The 27,505-nt window shown below is 37.8% G+C and overlaps 1 protein-coding gene across 1 annotated transcript in view; it reads right to left on the reverse strand.

The window, feature by feature from the left end:
* FOCAD (focadhesin) overlaps positions 1–27,505 on the reverse strand; it is an 87,837-nt gene that overhangs the window by 21,210 nt on the left and 39,122 nt on the right. Inside the window, exons 14-26 of the mRNA XM_031056887.1 lie at positions 27,260–27,386; positions 22,181–22,315; positions 21,752–21,802; positions 19,971–20,054; positions 18,387–18,519; positions 15,602–15,790; positions 15,256–15,377; positions 7,655–7,747; positions 5,658–5,746; positions 3,565–3,606; positions 2,187–2,295; positions 1,565–1,681; positions 959–1,197 (exon numbers count right to left, since the gene is read on the reverse strand). Coding sequence (XP_030912747.1) covers positions 959–1,197; positions 1,565–1,681; positions 2,187–2,295; positions 3,565–3,606; positions 5,658–5,746; positions 7,655–7,747; positions 15,256–15,377; positions 15,602–15,790; positions 18,387–18,519; positions 19,971–20,054; positions 21,752–21,802; positions 22,181–22,315; positions 27,260–27,386 — 1,530 coding nt within the window. The remainder of the gene's footprint in view (positions 1–958; positions 1,198–1,564; positions 1,682–2,186; positions 2,296–3,564; positions 3,607–5,657; positions 5,747–7,654; positions 7,748–15,255; positions 15,378–15,601; positions 15,791–18,386; positions 18,520–19,970; positions 20,055–21,751; positions 21,803–22,180; positions 22,316–27,259; positions 27,387–27,505) is intronic.

Genomic DNA, 27,505 nt, shown 5'->3' on the forward strand with positions numbered 1-27,505 from the left:
CCCAAAATATTGATTCACATACTCCAAAATACTGGGCTGATGTAACTTCATTCTCTTTAAGGGTCTTTTAATGATTGTATGTACCTCAGTTGTCCCACTGACTTAACATCCAAAGGTAGTCCATTCCCAAATTATGTGACTGAGTCAGTGGCAGTAAGGCATCAAGACACCAAAACATGAAGCTTAGAACTCAGCAGTGCTTCTGTTTTAACAAAATCAGATGCCTTAGAAACATTAGTTTCATGGAGCAAATTAACAATGACAATCAAATGTGTTTGGTACCCGTGCTTGCATACTAATTTAAAAATTTTTTTATGGGTATACAAGAAGGAAAAATCCCTAGCAGTCAACACTCTGGAGGAATATAAAGTCAAACCTACTTCTTATTTTCTCAGGAATCACCAGAAATTTGCAACTGAGGCCAACCTTTCTGAAAAGGAAGCATTTTCTAACAACTTCAGAACACCTGTGTGCTGTGAACACAGCTGTAACAGCATGCTTTAAAGACAGCTCATTACACTACTTCCATCTTGACATTTGTAACTCACATGATGTAAGTGAACACTGTCCCATGTCCAGAGCACCACTTACAAAGGAGCCAATGAGCGCTGGGAATTGTTTTACAACTATGTCTTCCAGCGTAACTAGTCCCATTGAAAAGAGTATCTGTTGTTATTCTAGCTGACTGCTTTGCACTTTGTACCTTAGGATATTATGAAAATTAGTCACTTATCCTGAAGGAATGACAAAATATGTAGGATAGCTCTGGAGGGGGCTAAATTGTTGGGGGGGGCGGGAAAGAAGACTGATAATAAGAGGCACCATTTAAGAAACATCACAAAACCCTTCAAGAATCATTTGCCTATGACTTGTAAATACTTTAATTCCTCAGAGCTTAAGGCCACATGAGGAAAAAGGAAGTTACCTATGCAACTACATTAAATATGGCAGTTCTCACCTGACTTTTTCTTCATATAAACGTGAGATGAACATCCCCAAACCGAGACCCATGTGGACTTGAACAGCTTGAGACTCATCAGCATTTGGTTTCCCAGGTAACCTTTCAGTCAGCATAGTCAGGACCTCCTCAATCTTTTCCTTGCATGATACAATGAAAATTGGCACCAGGAGAGACAAAGCTGTGGCTGCACAGGTTCGAGCTATAATACTAGCAGTATTTTCACCTGAGTAAGATTTCTAGAAAAACACAAAAAAACATAAAAGAGAGCATTGTTTTTTCTCTTATGCCTTTTCCAGGCAACAACACTCAGCATTTGAACAATTTAAAATAAACACCTATAGAGCAAACAGCAGCACAGATGCATTGCAATCTGATATTCCTTGCATGTGGCTTTTACCGTTTTGATAATAAAGACAAAAACTTCAAGCAAACACAAATATAAACAGAAAGCACAATGAAAGAAAATTAACAAGAGCAAGAAGAGTCTTGATTTTTCCACTATTCCAACTACTACAGCTCAAACAGAACCAGAAAACTTCATTATTAGAACTCCATGTATGAAATACAGATATATTGCCTTGCCTTTAGTACCACAGCACATACCTGGTAGAACCATGGGAAGACCTGACCTTTAGGCTGGTAGCGGCTATTCACAATACTCAAGAGGGTCTCCGTCACCATGGAAATCCATTGTTTCATAGGAATAAAATCAGGTTCTGTCTATAAAAATCAAACCCAAATAGTCATCATTATTTTTTCTTAAAGCAAGTTCTACCTAAACAGAAGCTCAGCTGATGATGTTCCAGCTGTGATCCATCACGGATGAGATTATTTTGTCATTCCTATGTAGTGTAAGTAGCATCATTTATTTGTCAGCGCTGGCTCTCCAGACACTACTTTTGAACAAGTACTATTCAGTAGAGCCAAAAATTATGAAATTATAAAAAAGAGTTTGGCTGGCTCAGTGTCCATAGAGTGACCTCTTTCTCATCTGTCAAAATGGCGAAATAAATGACCATTTAGACATTATGCTTCCTAAGACAAGGCACATGCATACTCTACCTGCTTCGGAACCACAGAATCTGACAGACGGCATTCACTGAGTATGATGAAATTTGAACTTGAAAATGTAAAGTACTTCACATGCACTTACCAGCCCCCCCAAATACCTGGTCATATTACTTCTCTGTATTCCACAAAGGGACCCTCTCCCAGATTTACTCACCTCAGGCATCCCTTCAGAGTCTGAAGAAAGGCTGCTTTCGTATTTGGCTACAGCAACTGCAAGGCCAGTTAAAGCAAAAATAGAGTTTCCTTTCACCACTGGGCTGTCTCTGAACAGAAAAAAGAAAACCGTTAAGAAACATGGTAGAGATGCTGGCAACAAAACATATTTATCAAAGCAGAAAAGTTATGCTACAGATGATCCAAGAGCGAAGATCTTTGCCCCTAGCAACTTCATCGGGCTCTCTTCTAGCTCAGCAGCAATCTGATACATTTCATCTTCAGGAATTAGAGAAAGAATGGAGGGATGAAGTGTTTCAGTCTTCTTTTTTCTTGTCTGTCTTTTATATAAAGGCTACTACACACAAGGTTGTATAAAAACAGAAGCTTTCTTCCACTGTAATAAGCAATGCTACCCTGCAAAGCAAGTAGCACTCACAGAAATGCAGCAGTTGGTCTTAGCTAGTACCATTTCCATAGAGGACAAAACAAAAACATCTTCGAATGAAGAATGCTGGAGAGGCAGATGCCACTTCATTGCAAGATGCCACTTCACAGCATGAGAAGATTTAGCAGAGCAGCCATTATTATCAGCTTAAAAAAAAGTTTTTTATTATTTCCTTACACTAAAAAAAACCACTACCATCATGGAAAATGATAGGATTCATCACTTCTATGACACTGCAAACTTTAAGGAACTCTAGTAAGAAAATCTGACAAAAAACAGAGAAAACATAACTGTGTTCGGTTTTGTATAAGGAAGTATGTTGATATTCTAGTCATTCCCAGAAAAACAAACTGCGATATAATCCTGATGGAACTCTCTTACATCATTTTAAAAAAGCACCTGAACAACATGACTGTATAAGACCACTTAGAGGCCAGCAGACTTTTTGCATCAGTCTTCAATTTCTAAAAACTTCCTTGACTGCTGCTGTGAAAATATATTTACACTGCCAACCTGGCGTTTATTCCAGATCCAAAGATGTCATTATCACAGTACAAGTATTTTCTGGAGTTCTATTTTGCTTTTTAAAACAAGAAACATGAGTCTTAGTGGAATGTCATCATTTGGAACAGTGAAACTACCTCCTCAGACAAGAGGTACTTGCAAATAATTACAAGGTACTTAGTTAAGTTCTTTGAAATCTCTCAGTATCTTTTGCCTTAAATAATTTCCTAAGCTTCTAAAAGGCAACATTTTATTATGTACCTCAGAGAGAAACTTCTAAATCCACACACTCATGAAACCCGGATGCTTTAAATTTAATGAAGGCAAAAATCATCTTTAAAAGATCTAGGAGGAAAAGGAGCAGTGTCCCAGTCTTTATTCAAAATACGGGAAAAAACATCATCTGTAGTAATTTAGCAGTCCTTACTTGGAAGCACCTTTGATGACATCGGTCAACATATCTCTGACCCTGCAAGAGAACAGAAAGATTTTACACCATGTTCATTACTGTATAGCGTGAACTCAGCTAAATTCCTCTTCTGTCTTACACGAGTGTGTGATCTACAGGTTAACAACTGTATCAGCCAATGAGAAGACAGTACAAAATAATTACAAGCATTTAATCAGTAAGAAACTTCTGCACCACCTCAAGTTTCTTCAGGTTCATGTGCACACCCAGTGTTTTATAAAGGGCTCTTATTTGACTTAATACCACTCTTTGTAAAATGCTGGTTCATGCAATAGCCATAAATATGCTTTTGGAGCACATCAAACGCATAAGTTTCCAGATCATTGTGCTATGTTCTAGCATAATGAAATCTGAATGCTTTATAAAGGACAGCCATTGCAATTTATTCTACACTTTATTTCTGGAAACCACTACAGGCAGTTATGCTGCAACATGGTATATAAACTTGAATCAATTTAAATTAAAGCCATAGGAGTGGTTACAATTTCTTACACATTATTCTAGTTGATCTATAACAGGCTACTTGTTTTCAATTGTTTCATTTTGCATTCATATCAAGACTGAAGTAGAGACACAATCAATCTCCTACACTGAAAGGTGTGGATGAGGAGGGAGATCCTCTATTCTACAACATACAATTCCGTCATCGCCATGAATGTCATTCTACATAAAAAAACTTTAGACTGAAAATGCATGTCTAAAACAGAGCTGTATGTTGTAAGACTGAGATACACTCAAGCTTTCAAAGAAATCTACCCAGATCTTCACAATCACACTGCTTTTGCACAGTTTCAAAGCCACCACACTAGAAGCATTTACAACTTGGTAAACACCAATGCAAAATTGCACCAAAAAATTTGCAAAATTTACATAATAAAGGATTAACACTAAAGTTTATACCACATTGTCCACAATTAGGTTAACTCTAGTGAGCAACAAAAATGCTTAACGGCTGCTGAAGTTAGGGCCCTGAGGAACCAAGCAAATAATTGTGAACTGGAAAAGAAACTAAAGCTACTACTGGGCTCCAGTTAATTTCCTGCTTTGATTATTTTCCTGATAAAGGGAATTCTGTTCACTTTTGACATAGTTTACATTATCACCATTTAGGAAATAAAGAACAGAAATTCTTTCAGGAGAAATCTATGAAAGCAGCATTGCTACAGGCCTTTTTATACCCTATCAAGAGAAGGATCGGTCACTAATAAAGTACTTTTCTACGACACTGTAGCATTCTGGATCTTACAATGCAAGCCTCTATTCCAGAATTAGCTAGAATTCAGAACAAATTCTGAATTCCTCTTGAGTGGGACTTAATAAGACACTTTTTAGATTGAAATACACAAAAAGCATTTTGGCTTTGTACATATTTTGATTTCAATACCCTTACGAACAAGCACAAACCCAGATATTTACACTGTCCATGGATAGATAGTTTTTTCTCTTGTAAAGCCTCCCACTTTGCACCTTCTTCTCCTGGCCATGCACGTACATGGCTAAATCCTGACTGACAGACACTTCTCACCTAACAACAACAGAATTAGTGCAGAATATGGATCAGGGTGTGCATCATGTGTTTGCTTTAAACAACATTCTCACAGTCAATAATGGAACTTAGCATCAGTCCACCACGACATTTGTCAGATTGTGACTTGCATTTCTTTCATCAAGGTATTTTCAGTGAAATAGCTCATTAAACTCTCAAGAAGGAATTTTTTATCTTTGCATAACCCTTCTCCTTTAGCATCCTATAAAACCACGGCATTACTTCTCTCATTCCAGCTGCTCACCCTACAAAGTTTTCAGGCTCTGCAGAGGGTAACCCATGCATATGGAAACCCTTACAATTACCCAATATTCCTTCTTTCCACTCGCCTCTCCCACTATGGTCACTGTATCTGGTGGTTTGTTGTTGCTGAGTTTCAAGTTTTTTTTTCATTAGTGCTCATACAGTCTTTAAACTTGCAAAATTATAGGCTTTAAAGCCTTGTCCTCCTCTGTCCCCTTACTTGCCACTACAAGTGGTTAGGAGCACACAGGCACATCCTTACCATAGCCAGGCTGTAAATTGTTTGTACTGCACCTCTTCAGGATCCTCTTTTCCATGTTTTAACTGCATCTCCAGCTCTGCCTGCCTCCCCTGCAGAATTGCAAAAAAAGTCAAAAATGGATCTTATAAGCTTTATTTACATAAGATTTCCTCAGAGAACACTCAGGTAACACATGTAGCCTAACCTAAGGGCTAGTTTATAAGTGACCTTGACTGCTTTGTGTAGGGGATCCCACTGTAATATACAATATATTAAGGAGAAGAATCCATAATTTTTTGTTCTGAGTAAGAAAAACAAACTGCAGATGGCATAAATGACCACAAATACTGAGGTATCTATCTAGTACATGAAGAGCCAAGTTCCCTTGGGAAGGGCTACAACAAACAGGGAGTGAGCTTTAGAAGCCTGATAGCTAAAATGGATTCTAACAGCAAAATACTGTTTTCTTGATGCTCTACTTAAGGCACAATTCCTCATTCTTTTACTTTACATAACTCTGACCTCCCTGTGATTTCCTACACCATTCTTTCTCTGCATTTAAAGAGGTGATATAGATTCTGCCCTCTAACATGTTGTAACATGTTGTAACATACCTGTTATCTAAAAATATCCAAAGCAGCTTTGTTTTAATATTCTGTCTCCAGTCAAGAGAACTGCAACTTAACTTGTTTAGGTTGTGAATTACTGCTCCTTAGCAGATTATTAAGCCTTAAATGAAAAAATACAGGCACATATGATGCATTTTTTGGTATTGAATGCTTGTAGTTTGGATGTACATACCAACCTGGAAATACAACACAGTGAATCATCACAATCCAGGTCTCACTCAAAAAGTGACCCTCCACAGAGATTAAAAGAGTACATCAACACACTGACTAAAAAGAAGGCAGTATAGCAGCTCAGAAACATTCAATTATGTACTATCCAGACTACTCATCTTATACTGCAGTGTCTTTTGGCCACCTCTGAGGAAATGTACTACAAAAGTGTAAGGATTAAGTAAGAAGCAACAAACACAGGCTCTACTGTCCTGTAAAATGGCAAGAAATCCTACTGATCCTTTAGAAAAAATCTGGTACATGCTCTGTGTGAAATCTTGCCTTGGAAGGGAAGCAAAATAGGAAAGTAATTAAATGCAAGAGACAATGTCCCCCAACACCTAAACCTGCAATTTGAATAGTTGCTGCTTATTTTGTAATGGGGTTGGCTTGGTAGAGGATCTTGCATTTTGTTGATGGTCAAGATAAAAATTGTTTTGGAAATGTGAGAGAAGCGTATGTTTTGCTGCACAGCAAAACAAGGAGCAAAGCTTCTAGAATTTGTTCAGCAACCTGAGCTGCTCGTGCTGAAAACAGCTGATGTGGCCTGGAAATACAAAGAAATAAACCCTTCTATTAGCACAAAGAGAACATTCTGGAAGGAAGCTATTTGCTAAACCTTTTTTAGATAATTTTCCAGTTGAAAATCAAATTATACTGCATTGGTCTAGATACCAGGTCAGCTAACCTAATGAGAGAATTTAAGATATTTCTTATTAGATAAGGCTGAAAAAATTGAAAGAGGAGTCTCTTACAGTGCAGCAGAATGACATGGTGATTTAAGGGGAAGTTCTTTTTAATGAATCATCCCTCGATAGCTTCTGTCTCCTTTATGGTACTTCTATTTCCAAATTTCTACACAAGCAATAGGTTAGAGCCCTAGCTAATATTTAATCTTCTAAAAATTCTAAAAATTGACACTTTCTGCAAGCTGACACATGAACAAACCTGCATGAACGTGAACTGTAAATAGAAACTGCACTTCTACAAAGTATCCCAGACTGTGCTGTCAGTAGCTGAAGACACATTTTTATTTCTTTCTTATAAATATTATAATCAAGCACCTCAAGCTTTACTTTTTTGTAACTTGTATGAGTTACCAGCTCTTGCTGGTAAAATTAAAACCCATACCACTTGAATAAGCATTAATGTCCACAATAATATATACCTCAAAATTACCTGCAGGACTGCACTGTAGGTTCGACTCATAAATCCTAACCAGGTCTGTGGCAGCAGTATGGAGTGGTGCCATTCAGAAGGCTGAATATTAACCTGTGCAACACACCAGAAAGGTTAGAAGCAGTTACATTAAGTCCAATATATGCAGAATCTATGTTCTCCAGCCTATGATTTGCAGACAAACATTCACTCATTTCCATGGCCCATTAAACATGGCTGTAGGAAATTAAAATGATCATGTACTTTATTCTCCTTTCTGATTTTACCCACAGCAAGTTCCTTTCAACTTCATTACCCAGGCTAGTCAAAAGTGGTTGCTTGAGGTGGTGCCACAAGTAATTGATCCCAGAGAGACAGTGAAACTGTATGAGGCAATAAACACAACACTTAGCAGCACTGGCAAATGTTTCTTCACAGTTTGTGAAGATCTTAGAAGTTTCTAAAAGCAGAATTGTTAACCAAGATAAATAACTGACCTCCCCCTGTATCATTATTTTCCGGAGTCTTCCTGCTTATTCATCTCTATTTCATGCCCCTAATTATCTACGTAGTCAGTATTCTTTCTTCACTTGGCCCTTTTAACAAAAAACAAAAGACCATCCTAAAGCTCTATGCCCACTGCTTTCAGTGAACCTGAAAGACTTGTGAACAAGTACTAATACATCTATACAAATAAAAACATTCTAAAAGTCAATCAAAAAAGATAACATACTCCATCTTGTAGACAATACAAATATGACCTGTAGTAAAAGCCCAGGAAATCTCATCCTAATAATGACTAATGAACACTAGTCCTTCCTTTTAGTTAAAATTATATTCACACCTCCTGCTCATGTCTGCCCATCAATTCCTCCAAAAGTTTATGAGCAGTCAAGGTTCCAATTAGAATTGCTTTCCTTGGGTTCCTGAGGAACCTGCAGCAAGTCCAGTCTTCCCCTTGGCCTCTACTCTGAAACTATTTTAGACTTGTGCATTAGACTATATAGTCTAATTCTGCAAGTCAACAGACAGCTAAACATGAGTCAGCATGTGCCCAGGTGGCCAAGAAGAGCTGGATCAACAATAGTGTGACCAGCAGGGCCAGGGAAGTGATTATATCTGTGTCCTTGGAACTGGGGAGACCACACCTTTAATCCTGTCTTAATTTCTGAGCCCCTCACTTCAGGAAGAATGCCAAGGTGCTGGAGCATGTCCAGAGAAGGACAGCAGAGCTGGTGAATCATCTGGAGCACAAGTCCTGTTTGTTAGGACTGCCTGAGGGAGCTGGGGCTATGTAGCCCAGAGAAAAGAGGATCATCGGGACCTTACTGCTCTCTACAACCGCCTGAAAGGAGGGTGTAGCCAGGTGGGGATTGGTCTTTTCTCTCAGACAATTACGGGCAGGACAAGAGTACATAGTTGAAACTGTGCCAGGGAAGACTGAGGCTGGATATCAGGAGGAATTTCTTAATGCAAAGATCTGTTAAGCATTGGAATGGACTGTCCGGGGAGGAGGAGTATTCACCATCCCTGAAGGTGTTCAAAAAATGCCTGAATGCGGCACTTAGTGCTATGGTTTAGATGAGAAGGTGGTGCCTGGTCAAAGATTGGTCCCAATGAGGTCTTCTCCAACCTAAATGAGTCTGTGATTCAGGTTTAACTGGTCTTGTAGTGATTTGTGAAGTTCCCCATGAAATCCACACTTGTGAAAGCCAAAAAAAACAGGCCTGCAAAATACTGTATGAATATACAATATTCATGCAGGAATTAATTACAAAGCTTTAGGCATTTTATAGCATTTCAAACATCTAAGACAATATGGTCTACCAGGAACACCTAAAATTTGTGTATGTGTTTGATGACAATAGAACTGCTGAGGTGCTTTTCATTAATTAACTCTCTTAATGGCAGTAAGCATTTTGCATGTATGTGGAATATGAGGAAGGAAAGAGGGAACTGAACACCTTCATATAACAAAGGACATTCAAAATTCATCTACAACTGAAAATGACTGGACATAGTGCTAAAGATTTTCATATAAGCAGTACTGCAACCTGCTACCTCAGTACAGGAAACCAGTAGCCTTTACTTGTCATCTATTGCTGGATATGAAGGGTAACAACAACTAGACTAAGTGTTGAGTAATTAATACTAGCAACCACAGGCAAAGGTGACAAGTGAAGTTCAGATTGTTTTTTAACTGTACAATTTATGTCTAAGAAAAAACTGGCTGGGTGGGGAGTGCAGGGAATGAGGCTCAAGGGAACTGAGAACTAAGGAAAAGTGCTTGTGGAACACTGCCACATTGATGTGGAGTTTTTCTTAGGAACATCACTTGGCCAGACCAAGAAGCCAAGCAGTTTTTAAGGAAGAGCTCCAACATGATATCTGAGGCAGTAAGAAATGGCACAAACTTGGAGCTAGTAACCTGCGCCTGTCAACTGATGCTTCAGAAGAACATGTCTGCTTGAAAAGGCACAAAATCATAGACCAGGTTGTTAAAATGCAAGACCAGTAATGCTGACAAACCACAGGAGATACTACTTCTGTATGTGTTTGGGATACACCTTTATGTCAGTGAAATGTTTAGACACGTATTTGGACATATATCCCTGCTTGCATATGAGATAAATAAAGTGCCACCTCAGTGATTTCATAAATAAGGCTAGCAGTATGTACCTGTATCAAAGAAATAGTGAAACAGCCTCTCTTTTAATTTTGAATTTTGCTTCGAGGCTCTTTTTATCATACTTGAATGTATATACTTCCAAATGCACCCCCTAGCATTTCTTTGTGAGAAAAAGAATTGTCTTTCTCTAAAGCACAGTAGACGGAAGAAAAGAAAAACAAAAATCTGTCAGAAACTTGATTTCTGAATATTGTTTTATCAGTGAATGAAATAAGCTCAGTAAATTCAGTAGTAGAAACCAGCACAAACTAGTTCATATCCATAACTACATCCATCTAGGCACAGAAGAATAGAGTACAATGAATTCTACTCCAGAAAATCCAATTCTCATCTTAAGGTACTTCACATATGAGGTTTGAATAAACTCTTCAGTATCTTGATTACATGAAAACCAAACCAGGAAAGAAAAGCACAGAAGGAGCTTTTCACTTTTCAAAGATGCATATCATCACAGCACATCTAATTGAACACACCTTAAAAATATGCAGGGAATGGGTCTTCTACGAGTATACAGAGTGCCTAATATGATTATTACTTGTAAGGAAGTAATCAATACTGCATAACTTACTTCTGCAACTTATTGTTGCAATTGTGCCTGCAAATATGACTCATAAATAAGAAAAAGTAACTTGTGCTATTTCCAACAGATTGAAAGCACTTGGATAGAGAAACATGCAAAGGCAGGACCATTTTCCATTAAAAAAAACTCTACACCAGTTCAGAGTGCCAAAGCCACTATCTACCATACTGATCTGCCAATAGCAATCTGCCTCTGTGCTTTTTCATGCAGGATGAACTGTCCTCTCCATCTCCACTAAAGAACAAGAAGATGGACAGCTAGCTGAAAGCCTAGTAACTCCAACCCAAAACACACATGAACAGAACCATCAAAATATATGGTACACGATGTAAACATATGTGACTATTCATTACCAATTGTTTTCACAACAGATTAAGTGAATCTGATAAGAAATTGTTCCTATGAATTTCTATGAAGCATTACTTGCAAAACCTGAAACAGTCACAGGCAATATTTGGAGACTTCTTGTACAGCATGCTCCAGTACAGCCATAGGAATAAAGAAAATCCATGGTCTATACTTCTGACCACTGTCACTACAGTAACTTACATGTCCCCTCAGAGAGAGATTGTAAAGCTCTGTTTAATAATCAAAAAGTAGATCCCCATTTCTAGGGGAATGATGATCTTCCTCTTTCAACTCACCAGTGACCACTAAAGACCAACAGAGCCAGCATTTCAAACATACCACAGTTTATTGATCCTATTTTCTCCTTCCTGTGAAATACCTGTTCAAGTAGCATCAAAAAACCCTTCTGCATCTTAATCTGATCCTGCTGACAGATATCACAGATGCATCCAATTCCTCAGCTAGAATAGCACCTAGGTGATAGAATAAGCATGGCCCATTAAGGTTGAATAGTAAATTATCATTTTGCTGCTGCTACTGTTTGATTGAATGGCAGCTAAACCCAGGTATTTGTTATTTGTATGTTTTAAAAGACTTTACAACATATAAGAAGAAAATCTTTCCTCTGCACACAAACATCATATTTTTTTTGGCAGCAGAATACCAGGCATCACAGTTTTACACATAAATAACCTCATCAAAATGAAACAGGTATTTTCGAGCCCCTCACCTTCCCCAGGTGCCAAAATCCAAGTGCAATAATGGCAACTATGCATACAGAGATACAGACAGATACACAACCTTTAGGTTCCTATTTTATAGCTGTGAGCATAGATCAAACCACTGAAGACATAAAAACGTTATTCCAGTATGGTGCTGACTGCTTAGTCCTAACTAAGAAAACGCAAACTGCTGGAGCTTTTTCAAGGTAAAGTAAGTAGATGCCTACTATCTCCAATTAATTGCATTTTCTTAATGTTTACATCAACCCTCAGAATTTATTCAGAGCTTTACACAGACCTCAATGCTTCAAAGCCAACTCTAAGACTTATTAATAGAACACTCGTTACTCAAAATGTAACTATAAGAATTACCCCTACAACTTCTTCCCTCTCCCAAAATTATGAGTCAAAGCGGTAGCAAAAATAGTGTCATTCTGGTAATTTAAACCGCTAAAACATAGGGCTTAGTGTGATGTGCTGAACTGTGATGACTTTGCAAAACCACATTGATTCCTACAGGACTGCAAGAATAAGAAGGGCCTAGGTCCTGCTAATGCAGTTTTTTTGGACCCATTTGGCAGTTTTATAGTTTAGGCTCCCTGTCTTTACTGTTAAACTCTGTTCCTCAGAAGAATATTGAGGACCAAACAAACATTAAAGCATGGAGTTTAGTTTGATGAGCCCAGGGACTTGCTTCTCATCTAGCCAAAGGCCCGAACAACTCTCTTCTGACCAGCCTGACTCTATGTACAAAGGGAAAGAGCATGAAAAAACTTTGACTCTTAAAGCAGTGTAAACTGAAAACAGAAATACTGACTTTTTTAACAAAAATTTTATAGTTACTGTAGATTTTCACTAAGACCGTGCAGTTCGCATTGTCTGAAGATATTTTGTGTTTAGGTTTAAAATATAAACATATTTGGATTTATTTTTCGTTTTACTACATCTTGAATCAATCAATTTGGTAAAGTACTGAGAGACTAGGTAAAATATTTCTGTCTCCAGTCATTCTATGTATTCATTAACTTGATCCAGTTCATCACATTCTCCACAACAAAACTGCCATGTTTTGTCCATCAAACCATCTTAAGGTTCTGTTTCTACGAAGACAGCTTGTTCACATAAGAAAGTAAATTTTGGATATGCTGCTGGATTTTATAATCACTGCTATTACATACAAATATTTTTTTACCAGGATTTTATTTGATGCTTCGGGGCAACAGGCAAGCATTTAAAACAAAGTTCAGAACTGATCTGCATCCCACTGTAATTTGACTGATATAAAACTTTCATACATGCCTTCTATGAAAATGTAATTGAATATGTTTTTCTTCAGAACCACTGTCACAGAACTTAAGTCTCTCTGAATGAAGTAATTACATGCAGTGAGGAGCTTTTCTTTCTGGATACTATGGAAGCTGATGCTTCATTCATAACTCATTAATCTGAATCTGTTCCTCTGACATATGAAACACCCCTGTGGACTTTTCCTGGTGCTCTCCACTGGAGCTTCCAAATAGTTAGAAAACATTCACTAATTTACACTCCTGTGATAATGACGAGCATTATTTCCAGTTTCTGCTTTCATTCTTTAGCAAATATGTCAAGATGGAAAACATCTATTAAATTTGCATACATGGTTAGATAACTTGAGAAAAGTATTCAAGGTTGGGATTTCTAAATTTTTCTAGTTTGAGACAAGAGCTTTACATCTGAAGTACTTCATAATCCTATTGGCACTGACTTCATGATACAGAGCAAGGGAGGGATTTCTATACTCCAGTCCAACTGATGCAGACTGGCTTTTTTCCTTGTACACCTGGCCTAAATTCCACTGGGATCCAGACACTGGTGTTACTGCGGCCATAAAAAATGATTATTATTTTTGGTGTCTTTTTAGTTGTGAAGGACCAAAATTGTTAAGATGTTATATAGATAACATATATGCATATGCTAGCAAAGCGGAAGAGTTTGAGAGATGGTATGGAGCCAGAAGACTGTATTAGCCAGAAGCAGACAACTTCACCATGGCACACATTTGACTGGGAACTTCAAGCAAACTACGCTGCAGACAGCTCTGTCAGAACCGGCTTGCTTGCTCCAGAAAGACTGAGAGAGTTGCCCAGTACAAACCCAATGTGAACATGCTGAAGCAGGACCTGAGAGCAAAGCCCAGAGGGAGCCATGTGGGTGTGCCACAGGATCAGAATGTAGTCCACATGCATTATACATGGCACATGCCTGTGTTCTACTGTCAGACTTTCAGCTTGTACACAGAAAACTCTCCAAACTCTGCAGAGACAACTTTCCCACTCAAACCTTGGCTATACTTATTTCAAAACTGAGTGTTTGATATCAGTGATTTTAGTACCATCATAGAAGAACTTCACAGCAGATATGCCTCATATCTGGGTGACAGTCACAAAACAAAATCAAGACCCAGATCACCCCCTCAGATGCATGCAAGATGCTCCTACAGAAATATAAAATGACTGTATTAATAGAATTATTTTACAAACTCTTAAGAGTTTAACACACTTCCACTTGTGTTAAAAGCTGCTCCCATTGGAGTAAAGTTGGGAAATGAACACTAATTTCCCTAGATCCAGTTGGACTGTTTGGGTTTTTTTACTGTTGTCCAAAATTTTCAAAGATGAACTATGATATTCAAAAGTAACATAATTCAAAATGCTCTGTCAGACTTCATTACACACACTTTATTTTCCATAATAATTGAGGGCTTATTTCATGCCATTTTTCTAAAACAACACCAGCATGGTTTTGGTGACACAAGCCTAATAGGTCAGGGAGCTGAAATGTTTAAGAGAGAGAAAAAAATGCCAAGTCTTAGCAAGGTGTAGATATTGTTTCCCCAAGGAGCCCCATCATTGTTCTGGCCTGATATTCACCTACAACTGGTTACACATGACAGGTATCAGGCATATATGTATAGCAGTCCATGAGGCAGAAAAAGGCAAAGCTCCTGTTTGTTGTTCTGATTTTCAGAAGAGGCATTTCAGCAGTGTACACTTAAAAAAAAAGTATTTACATGTTAAGTTCAAGTTAGTGAGGGTGGGTGACCACAGTGGTAGACTGAGGATCAGACTTGATGATTCTATGATTCTAGCTGTCCCGCACAATTACTTCAGTTAACTATGATACATTCATACATGCCATCACTAGCTGATACCAACACTCAATGCACATAAACAAAAGAGATAGCGAAGTAGGGAAGGAGGTGTAATAGTTCCAAAAAAGCAAAGAAGAACCAACAACAACTTACCTCATGAATGAGGGCAACCAACATTTGCTGGAAATTGCGGCCCCTGCTGGCCAGAAATCGATTAATAGGCTTGCCATCCTTGCCCATGTGGACTGGGAGGTCGAAACACAGCAACATGCCGGCTGAAAGAGGGAGGGAAGGGGAACAGAAAGGTTAATGCACACACTCTGAGTCAAGGGAGAAACCCAAAGCAAAGTAAGGTTAATAAAGATTCAATTCAAAAGAATATGCAAGCATATTTAAGGGGCATAAAACATAGTTTCTTAAGTTGATTCACCTTCAGATTCATAGAAATCTTTGGTTCAAAATATGCATACTTGTCTACTTCAAGAGAGTGACAGCTTACCTGCAAGGCCTGGTGTCATGCCTGGTTGCTTGTTTCTCTCATACATTTTCAGCAAGAAATTTGGAACACCTGCCACTATCTTCCCCTGGTCTGAGCGTGTTGTCCCTCCTCTTAATGCAGAATGATACACAGCACGTGGCATGTTGGTCATCTCCTGTTTCACAAGTGATGTTGCAAACTCTTCAAATGCTGGATGAAGTGGAATGCAATGACATGAGAGGAAAGGAATGTGAGAGGCTGACAATTGAGAGACAAAACTAACCCTGGAAAGCCCAGAACGACATTAGTGCTTCTTTTCCATTTCACAGTGGAGCATCAGTCTAAATCTGATGTTGTAGCATGGGAAGGAGGGACATCTACATCTGGAGATTTTTTTCTTGAGCCATAGTGTCTATGAAGTTGGAAAAGGCATTGCTTAAAATCATGAGAACTTGGTAAAAACAAGAAACGTGAGGAAGTTCCAGTACAAAGCTCCTTTATTCAAAACTGACATAGGTATAATGAAGGTTGGAAAGAAATACCTTAACTATTCTCTGAGCTGTTGACTGCCTTCTTTGATTGCTACAAAAGTAACAGTAGCAACGCACATGGTTGACAGAAGGAGAGTAGACACATAGCAGAGTCTAAATCATGTTTTTGTAGCATGTCAGGAAGGGCACCTGCATCTTGGGATTTTTTTCCTCTGCCTGTAATGCCAATATCCTTCAAACAAACCCCACAGAATGCAGTCAGCAATTTTCTCTGAAGTGATATAGACAAAACTCTTAAATCTTTGTCTTCAACCCCCAACCTTCAGTTTTGTTGGAGGAAGAGATGTTTGTTGATATGAAAACGCTATCCACCCACCTGCCCTAGACTTTTTATAAAAACTTTTTTGTTTAAGATGGCTACAACAACAGAGAAGAAATTTGCTGAAAGAGGGAGCTATTTCACTTCTGGAAACCATTCACATTGATAGAGACTCCTTATCACTGCTGTCATATTGCTGCATTTGCTGGTTATGCCAAAAGACATAAATATAAGCCATTCAGAAGCAATTCTTCAGGCAGGGGACACGCCAAGGCTCTAGATTGACAAATATTACTCAAACTAAAACTAAAATCTGGATAAATTTAGTGAAACAACTAGATGTGCAGCAATTACTAGAAATAGAGTATTTTAATAATTGAAATCAATCTCATGGTAAACAAAGATAACTAGCTTTTTATTATCATTAGCATCATCTCTTTTGCAGTAAGGATATTACTCCTATTACTAATAACAACATCGATATCAAGCTTATAGTTCTTTCTATGAATTATTTTTAGTTCTCTGACTACCAGATTTGAGAAAAGTCTTAGGCACCCAGAATGAAAAACTATCAAAATAAAAAAAATACAGCTTTCCCCTCCTGATATCCTGGGACTCTAGTATGTAGAAATAATATGAAAACTGATTTGAGAAACCAGTTCTAAAGGAGTTTGAGACAAAATACTACCTAAAGCTCCACTTTCCAATGCTTCATATAAGTAGTTTCACGTTATTAATCCCAATAACATGCACCAGTAGAGTTCCAGCAAATGAGATGACAGAGATTCAGCTCCCATAGAACAGGCACTCTGTGGCTTTTGGCCTGTCTTGGACATTGCCTCATTAATCCAGTTTCATACTCTTTTGGTGAAGCAATTCACTCTCAACAACTACTCCGGCCAGTCACTAAAGATTTTGCTCAAATGTTCTGGACTCTGTGTTAACTAACAATGTTTGAAAACACCTCTGAGGGAGAAACTGCTTAGTGAATGTTTCGATTCAACCCTTTTGACACCAGTCTGTGGTTGCTGCAACTCTGAATCCAGCCTATTCACTTTAAATTCCATTTTGGTTTCCTGTCTTCCTAGAAAATTGGCTATTTCAGCATTCATTACAGATTGAGTTTTCGGTCAAGATACATCACTCTCTTTCATTGAACTAGGTTATGTCATTCTCCCCCACAAAGCTTCCAGGATTTAGTAGTTAGGACTCTCTAGGTTAGGCTGCACACACTCCAGAGGCCAATGCATTCAGAGTTTGACAAACAGATTCTTTTAGAAACCTCCACTGGAGGAAAATATTACAGAACATCACCTGTATCTCATGGCAATGTTTACAGCCTGTAATCACACATGAAGATCCCACGTATTCTACATAGAATGAAATAACAATGTCTATGTCCTGGCATAGTATCTCAAACCTTATAACTGTAAGACAATGGCCATTTCTGGTAATTCAACTGCACAGGTTTCAGAACAAGTGTCAGAGACCATGTGTTCAGTATCAATATGCATCACTACAATTATGCATTAAGCATAGCACTGATAGCTTAATCAATTAAGCAGACTTTGTGTACAGCATTGTTTTCATACTATTAATATTTTGTTTACACAAGAATACATATAAAATTCATTTTACTTCCATCTGTTCCAGGCTAAAATACAAATTTGCCTTTAGAAAGACCTGTTTAGTCCTCCCTACTGAGGTCACTCTCATGAAACAATGAGTGCTTCAAGTATATAATAAGGAACTGGCTTTCCCTTTAGGACAGGTAAAGAATTTTAATTATAAACAATTTTTCAGGACCTCTGCCACATGATCTTCCGAGAAGTGGGTTGTGGGCTTTATTTTTTACTTTGTGTTTTTTCCCATCATTTGTTAACAAAAAAAAAGAAAGGTTGCATTGTAATGTGACACTCCATTCTAAAAGAGCTGCAGATCTGTACAGTCACTGTGATTCCCTGGAAAGTGACCTCAAACACTGGATATATTATACCTCCTAAAACAGCAGCTGGTGTTAGAGACAACAGCTTGATATATGAAGAACCCGGAACAAACAGATTTGCCTCCTGATCCTCTTCATCTTCATTCATGTCTATCTCCTCCAGTGAGTCAACTTCTGGTCGTGCCTGGAAGATTAAAAAAAAATTGAATGTCCACACAAAAATCCCAAGTCCTCATTACCATTCATGATTCCAAGTGTCAAAAATACCAACTAAATATGAAAAGTTCCCCATTTCATTATTTTCACTCAATTTCATAAATTTGAAGCCTAATGAATAAAAGCTTTTCTTCTACCTGACTGAAAGGCAACACTGGTTGGTAAAAATCACAGGGTGTGTAAATACATATCTTTAATTTTCTTCAAAATTAATCTTGACACTTACAGCTAAACTAATATTCAAAAAGCTTTACTTTCACCCTGATTCTTCTTCAGTTTAACAACGTTTTATATAGGCACTTTAATATAAATAAAACATTTTTGTTAGACACTACTTTTACAAATCAGTTTTTGGAATTTGAAAAACTGCAACATATTTACATTTCTTTCAATTAAAACATATTTACTCGCTTTCTGTAAAGTACTGCACCAGTAATACGACTGTAAAGTAACTGCACTAGTAATACAGAACTATGTACTACTGTGAAAGATTTAGTCTTGAAGCAGAGTTTATATATTTCCCTTATTCCATCCTGTGGTCTTTTATGTAAAACACATTTTTCATTTGTAAGGTTTATGCTGAACTCTTCTCACTGATTTACATAAAGTATGTTTTTTAAAGTTTGGAACCTATCATATGATGAAGCAGTAAATAAAACTTTTACTATAAAGCCATAGGATTCACTATTCCATTAAGTACCAATGGACTATTGCCTCATACAATGTAAAAAAAGAGTCATTTAATGACTAATGCTCATCTAGGAGATGACCTAATGCTCATCTCCTTATACTCTTTCATTCTGTTAGGTTACTGAATCACCTAATCAGAAGTTTCAGAGTTTAACAGCCCCCTGTACACTTAAAAAGCCTTTAGAAAGTACCTCAACTCTTTTCTGACTGCCTTTACTGACAAAAAAGTAAAATGTTATGCTGAAAAAGTTCACAACAAAAATGGGAAAACTTTTCAGCTTAGTTCCAAAAATTGCATCTGCTTTTCAACCGACTTGCCTGTCTTGTGAACAAAAGTCCTATTCATGCATGAGTGTGACTGCAATAGAAGAAACAGCAATCACAAGAGCTGCTTAGCACCAAGACTCAAATGCAAGCACTAACAGAAGAGCATAAAATGCAAATCAGCTGCCCAAAAAAAGCCACTGATTTAATAACAAAATAATAAAACTACCTTCTGACTGCTTAGCCTTAAGTTTCATTCCTGCCTTTCCCTGCTTATAAGACTTAGCTATTCCAATCATATATGACATCATCTCATGTTACGAGCAGGAGCTTGTATTTCTTCAGGAGGCTCTCCTGAATTTCTGGCAGAGAAGGTACAAGGACTGGTTTCCCTTTCAAGAGGATATAATCCATGTCAGATAGAAGCATCAGATGTGCTTATTATCAAACATATAACATGCTTACCTGTCTGGGAAGATGAAGAATTGTATGCTCTTCAGAGTCAAATGATGAGAGTGATTTATAGGCTGAAATGGCTACAAGGGCATCCTATAAAATTAACAGGAAGAGAAAGAAAATGACAAACACAGCATATAGTATTGCTACCTACTGGAAACTCCACATGCAAAGAGCTTATCAAGTAACCACTGAATGCTGAAAAAGAGTTCAATAATATTTTCCCGAGGCACACTCTCAATTGCTTACTTTTTATACACACAATGCAAAGTAGCAAGACCAATTATCTAGCCTTGATAACATCCAGTCTGAGCATTCTACTTCAGGTAGAAATATCTGAAAAATGAGCTATGAGAATAATGTTGATAGCATATTGATGTTTTAGCTGTTGCTAAGAAATGCTTACTCTAAATCAAACACTGTTCAGCTTCCTGCGCCAGTGTGCAGGTGCACAAGATGCTCAGAGGGAGCAAGGCCAAGACAGATGACCTGAATTGACCAAAGGGATATTCCATATTACAGAACTTTATGCCCAGTATATAAACTCAGGGAAGTTGGCCAGAGAGTACCCATTACTGCTCAGGGATGGACTGGGCATCCCTCAGAGGGTGGTGAGCAATTGTATTGTGCAACACTTGTTTGTAATTGAGTTTTATTCCTCTTTGTCTTTTTTATAGCCTCTTTCTTTTATATCACCTTTTATATCCCCTTTCTATTATTACTGTTACTGCTATTTTGTTGTTATTATTACACAGCTACTTTATTTCACTTATGAACCTGTTCTTGTCTCATTCCATGGGGTTTACCTTTTTCCAGTTCTCCCCACCTCAGTGCAAGGAAGGGGTGAACAAGCATGGTACTTAGCTGTCATATGGGATTAACCATGGGGCTGAAAAATTCACTGAAATAGGCTGACAAAAGTTTTAGTCTTAAATTTAAATACACTACTTCCAATAGCACCATGGTGATGATAGTCCAACATTCCCACATTACAATACTCCACAAGTGAATTGAGTTAGCTGTCATAGCAGCACCTTTGTCAAAAATGCTTCACCACGGTACAGCTGAAATTTTCCAGAAGAAGTCAAATTAGTTTCACAGAATCACAAAATATGCTGAGTTGGAAGGCACACTCAAGAATCATTGCATCCAACTCCTGGCCCTGTACAGGACATCCCCAAAAGTCACACCTTGTGCCTGAGAGCATTATTCAAACACTTGAACTGTGTCGGGCTCTGGGGGAAGAACCTTTTCCTAATATCCATCCTAAAGCTCCCTTGACACAGCTTCAGGCCGTTCCCTCAGGTCCTGTCACTGGTCCCCAGAGAGCAGAGATTAGTGTCTGCCCCTCCTCTTCCCCTTGTGAAGAAGTTGCAGACTACAATGAGGTCTGTCCTCAGTCACCTCCAGGCTGAACAGACGAAGTGACCTCAGCCATTCCTCATACAGCTTCTCTTCAAGGTCCTTTGCCATCTTTGTGGCCATTCTTTGGATGCTCTCTAACAATTTAATGTATTTCTCATATTGTGGTGCCCAAAACTGCCCCCAGCACTCGAGGTGAGGACATAGTAGTGCAGTGTTTGTTTGTAATTCTCCTTGGAAACGGCAGAAGTTAGAACCTTCAGTTACCACCTTTTACATGTAGTACATTGCTTCAGAAACAGTGTTAAGCAACAGGAACAAATCCCTATTAGAAAATGAGATTACTGACACTGTCTTGACAGGAAAGAACAAAACTCAATATCCTGTTGCTGACATCAGAAATTAATGTTTTCAATTATATCACTTACCTTGTTCTGTGTATTGTTCCAAAGGAAGCTGAGAACTTGAGCTTTGAATTTCTACAAAAGCAAAGGAAATATGCATTTTTCTTTGACCAAATAAATAGTTGAAATAGAAGTAGTTACCTGAAACAAATTACTGCCACATCAACATAGATTGAGCTAGGAAAGTGGAAGGAGTGCAGCTCTGAACTCCAGACATATTCACATGTCCCCACATTCTATGAGAGGGAAACCATGGATTAACCTCATTCTGGAATTTCCCATCTATCTCTCAGGACTCACCAATGCAAGTGAAAACTGTGAAATTGTATGAAACATGAATTTGACTAATCTGAACTGGGCAGTGGGTGCAATTTTATCAAGATCAAGCAAGCTTATGTAAAAGTTACATACAAAGATATACTAGAAGACTCATCTCAGTCCATAAGTACATACCTCAAATTCATTTGTATTCACTGTTAATGAGGGAACCAGGGAAAACAATTCATTCAGTGCTTTTAAAATGAGTGGTCTTGTATCACAACTCAGCTTTGGTGACAGAGCATTCCACGTAGAACGGATGCAAACAACCTGCAAGCAAAGAGGGAGGCATCATTACTAACAGCTCTCCCAACTTCACTTAAATAACATTTCTTTCCAGTCCTTGTCTTTGCTCTTCCTTCTTGAGGACAGGAATTAATATATGGTTCATGAAAAGTAAAAAAGTAAGCATGTTAAAAATTCACTTGTAGATCAACTGACATAACACAGTAATATTGCACAGTACTTCACCAGGGAAAGCAACTATCTGTAGGAATAAATAACACACTGTAGGCAATACACAGAGCTCTACATGTTTCTTCATACCACATTAGTGCTCTACTTAACTTGGTCAAATTAGCTGAAAAGCAAATTGTGTCTGGGACAATAGGAAGCCAACGAGGAATCTCTTTTTGCTGGGAGCCCTCCAAAACAAAATGCCTTTAATTTTTAAAAACAATAAAAGCAAATAAAATTGCAGAACAAATGCAAAACACAAAAGTTCATGAATCCAGAAACTGTTGGAAACTGTCAAACTACAATAAATACTAAACATTAATACCTAATACTGAACCCAACTATGCTGTAACTAGAACACAACAGGATACATAATTGGTCTTCTGGGATACATAATTTCCTTCCTGGAAACAACATACATCTCACCAAGCTTCTTTTTACCTTCAAAAATCTGCATGACAGCTCAACAAGCAGTCAGAATAACATTTTGCATTTCCAGGCACTAAAAACGTCTGTAAGATGCTCAGTCAATGGTACAGTTCTAGCTGAAGAACTATGCATAAGTCATAAAAAGTAGTAGTCAAGTTTCTCAGCAATGCTGACTAGATAGCAATACTGGTACTGAAAGTTCCTCCTTTATCCTTGTGAGATATTTTCAGTCACCCAGGCTTTCTCTTGGTAACAAGCTGTGTATTTTCCTGTAAACTTAAGTAATTTTCATGGACTGTTTCAACAAATCTTAATGTTGCTACCTGTGGAGAACTTGACATTACCGAATTTTGCCACTGTACCTAAAATTAATTCTGTCTATAATTTATCTGTTGTTACTACTTGTCTTCCAGATTTCAGGTTGCAACAAAATGAGTATAAAATGGGAAAAAATACCACCAAATAAATAACAAAAAACCCCAACAAACAGAACCAAAACCCCCAAGAAACTATAATTCTGTTCACTCTACCCCACCCACCCCACAGAACCACAACACAAAGAAAAACCCCAAACCATGTATGCTTAGAACCAAAGTCTAGACAAAAATTTTAAAATAGCAATGGCAAAGCAAAGTATAATTTTCAGCCTTCAAAAGTGAAAAATTGCAAATCAAGACTTAAAAGTCTGAGCAAAAGCCATGAAAATGTCTTTCCAGCATAAAAAATTACAACAAAGCAACAGAAGACAAAAACATTGAGAAATACAAATTGATCTACGTAATGAAATCAAATAAAGGTATGTTTATGAAGATATTCCACAAAGGCATTGAGAAAGGTAGCTTTAGTATTATTCTGCTCAAAACAGACTGTTTAGTATCTCTGAATGCAGGTAATTGCCAAATTAAGCAAACACTACAGCGAGTACAAAACACATTTCAGGGTGCAGTTTAAAAAACCAAAGATACATTTTGAGTTGAACAGCAAACCCATGAATGTGTTTCTATGGTAACAACCACTGATGGCTAGAAAGACCTCATCTGGTAACATTCCAAGGGAAAATGATACCTCTCTTTCCATTCTTTCAAAACAGACTGTTTGTAAGACTAAGAAAAAAGGTCTTCCAGGGTTCAGAAAGACAGACATATCTATTAACACTGGAAGTTCCTCCTCAACTATCTAGAAATGTTAAATTTGTAATGAGTTATTGTCTGGAAACAACATGTATTAATATGTAGAGAAAAGAAGTTGTGCATTTGTGAGATTTGATACTGTAATTTAGGAAGACTAAAAAATCATTAGCTAGCCAAGCATGTTTAATTTCATTCTTTCCCATCATAACACACGTATTCTCCAACTTAATCTAAGAGGCGAAAAAAGGCCTTAAAAATAGCCAGCATCCTAACAGAAGTTTCAGATTTAGCCTAAGACTGTACAATTACTTCTCAGATGGTATTTTCTAGACTTGCAACTTAACAGCTGTCCTACAGAAAACTCCTACCAAATGATGTACTGTAAACTGATGGAACAGAGGGATGGGAACAGTGGGAAACTGGTACTTTACCCACCATAAAAACCCACAGTAAATAAAGAAAGGTTATAAAAGCAGTAATAACCTTGACATGGTGTCTTCCTGGAGGAATGGGCAACTGTGATAAATATCTTGTGATGAAATTTATCTGCTAGTCAAGCATAGGTGCTATGCAGAAAACATGTGTTTAGAGATCTAGACATGCTAGTGTCATACTTTGGTACAGGTTCTTAAGTCTTTTTTCATTTTTTGTTTTGTGGGGTTTTTTCATTCTGGTTTGTTCAAATTAACATATCATTGTCATCTGGAGATATCAACAATCACACAGTGCTTTTCATATAATACATTTTGGTTTATGTTTATGTTTTCTTGCATTTTCAAAAAATTGATTTTAAAATAGCAAGCTTGCCATTCCACAAAACACTGAATGCTAGATGGGAAAAACTAAAAGCTAAATTTTACAGAGCCTGAGGAGAGACAAAGCACATCTGCTTCAAGTACCCTACAGCCCTAAAAGGGTGAGAAAATTTGGAGAAAAATAGAGAACAACAACATTTCAGTGGAAATGGGATTTAAAGCCTATGTTAGAAATTTTATTCTTGAATGTTTCTTGGCTTGCATACTGTACTTGATACATGAAATCGATTAGATGCCAGGATAGCTTCAAATGAAGTATGCTAGCTTCTGATGAAATCACTGGGCGGGGGGGGGAAATTACATGCTGAAAAAGAGGAAATGTGATCTGGCAAGAACTGTGTGATTTTTTTCCATTTTTGATGTGCAAGTCATTGTGCATTATTCACTAATGACCTTATGTTACACCTACCAAAGAAAAGACAAGGTAGGAAGCAGCTAGCCCTTCTTGCAAGTCCTGCAAAAGCTGCTATACTCTTAACACTCTTCATGTAGCATGTACTTTGAATGGTCACTATCTTTACACAAAACAATTACTGCAGTCAGCAGAATGTATAACTATTCTTACACAAGAGTCAACCAAAAAAGAAATCAATGTTATAGCACATTTTGTTATCACATTACATTAACAAAGGAACCTTTCTGAGACTCTCAGAACTCAACCCTGGCAAAGCCACATGGTGTACAGGGTTCCATCATCAACCGAGTCAACACTATACGTATGAAAACATAATTTATTATTCTGGTTCAGAAGCTGAGTGAAAGTTTGGTGCTCTCTAAAATCCTACATCTAAGCAGCTGCAAGTGGATAAGCTTGGAGGCTATATCTCTTTCCCTTATGTCGGTGGCAGAGACAGAAAACACCAATACAAAACCAATGTATATGATTACGTCCTTTCTGCACTGCACACTACAGTGTAAACAATATATGAGACAGATTAAATTACTTAACCCAAATGGTTACCCAGCTTGCCAAACCACAAGAGAATTCCCTGTTAAAGTTTCAGAATAGCTAGGTGGTAGATTAGGTCTCCCAGAACATCCCAATGTAATTGGGGAAATAAGGTGAATAGAATTTGGACAGGAAAAATTGGTAACATCCATAAAGTCTATCCATCCCTCCTTCCTTTCTTTCTTCCATCTTGAGCAGTCTTAGCCTTCTAGTCCTCAACAGTGGTACCGTATACATCTGCTCTCAAATGAGGCTATTATAGTAGGATGTGAAATTTATCATATATATAACCCTACTTCTTTGCAAGACAAAGTCTAAATATAATCCAGCCTGGGAAAGCATATTCAATACCAAGGTCAGCATTCAAAGAATCTATGTGACCTTAAGAAGAGCCAAACTTCACACCAAAGGCAAACAAAAAATTATCCTAAATAAATTGTTTTTTAGCAGCCATTTTTAATTATACTGAATACAAATATCTATGGATGATTCACTATATTGTTCTTAAACTGCTCAGTGATTTCAAATAATGTGGCAATGGCTGGCGTTACTGCAGTAAACACTGCAGTGGAAGTGTAGTAGTGGATAAACATAAAATTGCTGTTTGGCAGAGAATGTGTAATCAAATATTCCTGCAGGATATAATTAGTTCACTACTCTGATGGCCTGTATAGTACAGTTTGTCAGTAGCAGATTCACAGCATGTCTGTGCCTGCATCACAACACCAGGATATCACCGTCTGGGACGTGGAAACAAAGAGCCTTGTCTCCTAGCTTAGAGATATCATAGCATCACTATTTCGGTTCAAAGGGACCTCAGGATATTTCCAGCCCAGCCTCCTGCTCAAAGCAGGGTTACAATGAGATCAGATCCAGTTGCTTAGGGTTGTGTCCAAAAGGAATGGGAAAATCTCCAGGGAAGGACACAGCACAAACTCTCTGGGCAGCTTGTCCAAAAGCTTATTTGCCCTCTTATCAGTAAGCAAGGAACACATTACGGTAAACCTCCCAGGTGCTAGTGATTTCACTGCCTATCTAGTACACTCTATGAACAAGACACAGCAGTGCAGGCCAGTAAGAAGATATAAAAATTACATTTTTTAAGTGCCTTTCAGCCAATCAAAATTATGTACCAAAGAGACTTCCTTTTCAAATCTCAAGGAAAGATGCATGGAATGATGTCTTTGCAATAAACTGCAAAGCTGATTTAAAATTTCAGCTCATGCACTGAAGGGCTGATCTGCTGTGGTAGGAACTCATGGTACAATTTCCCAGGAACTATTAACTTAGGTTGGAAGAGAGGAATTAAACTTATCAGAAGAAAAAGAAATTCTGCAGCAACTCAATGCACTCTTAAAAAAAGAACCAACCGGAAAAAAAGGTCATGGACCATAAGGAGAACTCAAAACACACAGACAAGCCAATTTAATCTTACCTCAGCCTCACAAAGCGCCCGTAGACCCTGTAATACTATGGCAGCGGGTGAAGCTTGATCAGGTTTTGTGCATTCATTTAATACCTGGGAAATCGCAGCCAACATGTCTGCTCCATGCTGGTATGGTCTAAGGGAAAAAAAAAAGAAAATAGAAGGCAATATTCACACATACATACAAATTATAATTTATACCCAAAAATTTATTAATTGCTGGTTTTATTTAAGCGGCAACTAAAACTGCCTAGA

Source organism: Geospiza fortis, unplaced genomic scaffold, assembly GCF_000277835.1.
Source record: "Geospiza fortis unplaced genomic scaffold, GeoFor_1.0 scaffold12, whole genome shotgun sequence".
Taxonomy (NCBI): domain Eukaryota; kingdom Metazoa; phylum Chordata; class Aves; order Passeriformes; family Thraupidae; genus Geospiza; species Geospiza fortis.